This window comes from Limulus polyphemus, unplaced genomic scaffold (assembly GCF_000517525.1).
Source record: "Limulus polyphemus unplaced genomic scaffold, Limulus_polyphemus-2.1.2 Scaffold2179, whole genome shotgun sequence".
In the NCBI taxonomy this organism is placed as follows: domain Eukaryota; kingdom Metazoa; phylum Arthropoda; class Merostomata; order Xiphosura; family Limulidae; genus Limulus; species Limulus polyphemus.
In genome coordinates this window covers 32,612-38,608 of record NW_013667789.1, presented here as the reverse complement: position 1 = coordinate 38,608, position 5,997 = coordinate 32,612, and the positions used below count along the sequence as shown (strand labels likewise).

General features: G+C 34.3%; 1 protein-coding gene across 2 annotated transcripts in view; it reads left to right on the top strand.

Moving 5' to 3' along the window:
* LOC106466179 overlaps positions 1 to 5,997 on the top strand; it is a 102,862-nt gene that overhangs the window by 64,966 nt on the left and 31,899 nt on the right. For both annotated transcript variants that reach the window (XM_022394142.1, XM_013926422.2), the window contains 2 exons: positions 556 to 843; positions 1,359 to 1,511. In XM_022394142.1, coding sequence (XP_022249850.1) covers positions 556 to 843; positions 1,359 to 1,511 — 441 coding nt within the window. The remainder of the gene's footprint in view (positions 1 to 555; positions 844 to 1,358; positions 1,512 to 5,997) is intronic.

Below are 5,997 nucleotides of genomic sequence, written 5' to 3'. Positions count from 1 at the left end.
TAATTAGGAAGGAATGTTTTCTAAATCTGTAGTTTTTATTATGATTTTGTGTAAAATAATTAGGAAGGAATGTTTTCTAAATCTGTAGTTTTTATTATGATTTTGTGTAAAATAATTAGGAAGGAATGTTTTCTAGATCTGTAGTTTTTATTATGATTTTGTTAAGGTTTCTGTATTTTTGCAGCAAAGCCACAGTGGGCTATCTGATGTGTTACCCGCGTGGAATCAAGCCCCGGATTTTAGCGTTATTTACCGCTGTTCCACCAGGGGACGTTTCGTATAATCGAATTTTCTTTGTGTATATAATTAAGAATGTTTGTAGGATTACTTACTTACACAAAAATTAAGAGTGTAAATACATCGTAAGTTGCATCCCACGGGCAACAGTTTCATAATACCGATATTTATTTACTAATGTAACCATTTCTTTGCAGAAATGACTGACGAGATGAATGTTAATTGAAAAATAGGGTTAAACTTCTAGGAACAGTTGTAATTTTTGAGGTTTTGGTGTATCACAGTATACAATGAACAATAGTATTAATACTTTTATAGCTTGGACGGCCAGCATCTGCTGAAATAGAAAGAACTGACAGTGGCGTCGGTGCAGAAACCAGTAAACCCAGCAAGCTACGCCGCTTGGTAGCGATAGAAAACGAGGAGCAACAGTGTGCTGATTGTGACCAACAGGTGGAGCCACGAGAGGATGAATTTTCTGGAACGATGTTTAATCCTTTAGTGTGTCGAAAATGTGAAAAAAAACAATATGAACGTAAAGAGTTAATATCTGAGATTGTTGTAACCGAGCTTAAGTATGGAAGAGATCTTCGAATAATCAAAGAGGTAAAATATTACTCAAAATTTTGGTTCTTGTTTACATAAGAAAGTTGTTTAGAAAAAAATAGTATTATTTTTTTTCTGATTGTATGAGTTACCTATCATAAACGATACTCTTCGAAAATAAAATTTTCAAACTTACGACTTTGAATAAAATAAACAGTCAAAAACTTCCCCCAACTCACTCCCACGGTTATATAGAGACTTGAGAAAAACCACACCTGCTGTTATTATTACATTTCCAATATCAATCCCCACGTTATTGATATTATAATAGAAAAACTTTTAGAAAACCAAAGCATTAGAAAAGATATACATATATGTATTTCGAAAACCTCATTAGTTATTTCTGCATTATTTTTATATTTGACGACCTAAACGTAAAGTATATTCAAATACGCCTGAACGTTTAGGACTGTGTAAATATTTTAAATATTTTCTATTTTTAGATTATGTAATTATGCCTAAAAGACAGTTGTATATTTTAAATGATTTGTTTGTTTTGTTCATTTTATTTATAGGAATTTTACAGGCCAATGGAAGTTGCCGGATTGCTAGGAAAAGAACAATTACGCCAGATATTTTTAAATATAGATGAGTTGATTAGTTTTAACTCCATATTTGCTGAAAAATTAAAGGATGCCATTGACATCGCCAGAGAACAGGGTGATGAGGTATGCAATTTTCTGTGTCCTAAGCATTCATAGATGGAGCTACTAACGCGTGGAATTGATATAGAGTGAATATACAATAATGATTTTTAAAGTGTTCTTTATTTCAACAGTAAAAGATTTTACCTCATTTTTCACCAATTTTTATTCTTCAAACTGATGAACTACAATAATAGAGTAATTAGATCTGCCTTATCTTTGTTTAAACATCTAACAAACAAGTACTGGTGTAATCAACACCCACAGATTAAGGCAGCACCTAAAGATTTAATAGTTATTGGTTGCAAAAGTCATGCCGTGTTCTATGTCAGAAAATCTATTGCAATGTAAGAAATCATAAGAAAAATACATTTATATAAATACTTTATTCACCTGAAGTGCCTTATCTGTTTGCTTAAGAGTTTACCAAAATTATGGTTTAATTTTATATTCGGTGTACGAACTTGTGTTGAGTCTGCAGTGTGCTTCAGTTTTCTTTTTAACTATATTAAAAGGAAACAGCGAACAAAGAATGTGAGGTTAGAAGTAATGGTCTCTGTTCATACTGCGTTAATTTATTGAACATTTTACTCATAATTAACACTCTTTATAAAGAAAAATACAGAGATAACGCATTTTCTTGTGGTAATACAATAATGTCACACAGTTTCAGATTTATGCAGGAAGGTGACTAAAGAAACTATGGAAGTCTTATCACGAAAAGATCAAATCCATTCACTGAGTGGTAATGCATCGACTGTGGTTACGTCTGGTTGCAGTTTTTGCTTGAATAAGGGAAAGGAATTTGAAGCATTTGTGGTTAAACTATCAATTACTGACTAGAATTACGTGAAAAAGCTGGAGTAGGACTTACTTGTGCTGGCCTCCAAATATATTTATGAAACTCACTTGAGGAATAACAAATAATAAAAGAAACACAAAACTTTTTTCCTTGATGTCATGGTTGGAATTGTATATTTATTATAAAAGAAAGTTTTTGGCTTTGGTATAGTTTTCGGATGTTCCCTTCCTATTAGGAATCTGTTTATTTCAACACATACTACGGATACAACAGTAAAGCAGTGATTTCTGTTATAACATCTTCTTCATAGCTGTTGAGTTAAAATGGTGTACGGTCGAATGACCTACCGTTACAAATAAGAAAACTGAAAATGAAGGAGTCCAGAGAATCTCGTTAAATAAGAAAGCTGAAAATGAAAGAGTCCAGAGAATTTCGTTAAATAAGAAAGCTGAAAATGAAGGAGTCCAGAGAATCTCGTTAAATAAGAAAGTTGAAAATGAAGGAGTCCAGAGAATTTCGTTAAATAAGAAAACTGAAAATGAAAGAGTCTAGAGAATCTCGTTAAATAAGAAAGCTGAAAATGAAGGAGTCCAGAGAATATCGTTAAATAAGAAAGTTGAAAATGAAGGAGTCCAGAGAATTTCGTTAAATAAGAAAGCTGAAAATGAAAGAGTCCAGAGAATTTCGTTAAATAAGAAAGCTGAAAATGAAAGAGTCCAGAGAATCTCGTTAAATAAGAAAGCTGAAAGTGAAGGAGTTCAGCAAATCCTGCCGAACAAGAAACCTGAAACAATCAAGCAGCCGCAGCAGACATTTCACTGTTTTACTTCCCACTCCCCCCCCCCAAAAAAAAAACCACAACAACAATTACAAGTAGAGAACACCGAAAGGACATGGTTATGTTACGAATACACAGCTTCTCGACAAGTCGTACGATAAACAATATTTAACATTACTGTCATGCCTCAAACAAAATCGTATCGGTATATACAGAACGTAGCACTTGTTGCACTTATAGATAGCAAATATCTTATGGTATGATATCCCTTAAGTCCACAAGTAAGGCACACCAGTGCCACCTATATCTACTTTCGATAACCATGTCAAAAAATCTGAATTTTTGAAAGCCAATATAGTAGTAGTTTTCTTTCACATCATCAGATTTTAGAACTACCGTCTTGTCTTCGGATCAAAAGCCGAGATAAATATCCTTGTTTTGGTGTGACTCAACATTAATCATTCTCTTGGAATCGGAGATGACCGTAATTAGGGGTAGTTTACAGTGCATGAAGGTAGTTTTGTAATCTCTTGTCCAAACATAGATGGTATAAAATGTTTTTCTAATCAGCAGCTTTATTCAATTAGGATATTTTCTGTTTATGCAAACTTTTATTGATAAAAGGAAATTGCCTTTTCAGTTCCCTTTACCATAATCTTTATCCATTCTCTAGAATCAAAATTACACTCTGAGAGTTCTTCTCTAAAGCCTCTTTTCTAGTGATGTTTTCTTAAGCTGAACCTATAGTCAAATGTTCTTCAAGTGTTCATTACTTACACAAACAACTCTACATTTCAGAAGGAAACCTCAGGCCAAACAAGTAAATTGCCCATTTTATACGTCTTTTTTTCCCCCTTGGGGTTTGCAGTGTTGATCCTGGTTTTTCTTCCACTGCAACTTGCACGTAATATTGATAGTAGTTCTGGTTCAATCTTATAGGCAAACCTACTAGGTACAGCCTTCCTTGGGATCTGGTGTTTTGTAAGACGAATATTTGATGCCATTTCAGAAGAGAGAGGGTGACATTTCAAGAGTTTTCTTAGGGATTTGATAATGTCATCAGTTCATATTTCAGAGATGTTACCTGTTGCTGAGCTATGCCACTATTCCAACACTAGATTAAACAGGCTGTCTTCTGCAAGGTTCTTAAAGGTTGATATTTTTACACCATCTGGGCCTGGACCTTCATCTTTGAATGTATTATGGCTCTGTGTATTTTGTCCCTGTTGAAGATGACTTCCATATAACCATGCAGTTGTAGCTTGAGTCACTATGCATGTCACTATGGTCATCCTGATTAATTTATCTGAACATGAATGTCTTACCTTGGTCTTTATCTTTACTGAGTGATGTAGAATCATCCTCATAAATGAATGATATCGCCATGTTTTGGCTTCTGTACGAGCCATATGCTTGTGGAAGTACCAGAATGAAAAACTTGTAAGATCAGCCTTGCTGCATCGATGATTGGATTTAGAAACCAATAAATGTGAAGATATGTGGATGGTTTATAATTTGCAATAGCGATTGTTTCACTTTGAGCTGTTATAAAGGTCACAATGTGTTGAACTGCAGTGGCCATTCCAGCCTTTGGGTCAGCATATGGCATGGAGGACACTTCACACGTGAGATTTCGCCCCAGCGGTTTAGCGATAAGTCTAAAGGCTTATAAACGCTTATAACCGAGTTTCGATACCCGTGGTGAGCATAGCGCAGATAGCCCATCGAATAGCTTTGCGCTTAACAACAAACACATGAGGATTATACACAGAAGTGTAGATAACTTTTTCCAATCTGACTCCGTCTAATGGACTCTCTGAACAAATATTGCATGCACGTAGTAATGTTTCAAAACCAGAGGTATAAAAAAAATTACAGGAAAACTTCCACAAAATGATCACTTAACCATAACTTTTGAAAGAAGTTAAATGTAAATCTTAAAAAAAAAACACAGGACAAATCTTCATTCACTATATTACCACCGCTTGCCGGTGGCGCTTTAGTAGCAGGGTCGAACAAATCTTTAAACTCAGCGGTTTTAATTGAAGGAAGGATAGCAGAGAAGCAGTGTATACACACTTTAGTTACTTCTTGACTTGATCCTATCAGGTAACAAATGTCTTGCCTACATTATAAGTTTGGAAGATGAATGTATTTTCACAGTCTAACAGTGTGAACAAAAGTACCTCAGATGAACATGTCGACCAATAATAGAAATGGTTTATAAACATGACCATCTTGAGCAAGAGAGACGTATACCAACATTTCTAGTCATACATGTCTTCTTTCTTCTGTGGTGAGGCTGCACCCACTGTCTTTGTTAGCATATTTTTGTTTTATAAGACATTTACTTCTGTGGACAGGAGAAAAAGAAATCTCTGCAGGTAGTATGATCACAAACTAAAAATTAATAGCACTTACATTAATTACATGTTACACATTGAAGTTTTATGGTCGTTAACATATTAAATAACGTATTTTGCTCTTTATTTTTCAGAAAGGTATTTGTGTTTTTCTTCATTATTATTTCCCATAAACATTACAGATGTTTTGTACATAGTATAGATTTTAACACCGTTCCACAGACCTTACAGGTTTGTGTTTGTTTTTTACGTAACGCAAGTTCTCACGTCATACCACACACTTTACAGATGTTTTGTACATAGTATAGATTTTAACACCGTTCCACAGACCTTACAGGTTTGTGTTTGTTTTTTACGTAACGCAAGTTCTCACGTCATACCACACACTTTACAGCTGTTTTGTACATAGTATAGATTTTAACACCGTTCCACAGACCTTACAGGTTTTGTTTTTAATTTTTACGTAACGCAAGTTCTCACGTCATACCACACACTTTACAGATGTTTTGTGCATAGTATAGATTTTAACACCGTTCCACAGACCTTACAAGTTTTGTTTTTGTTTTT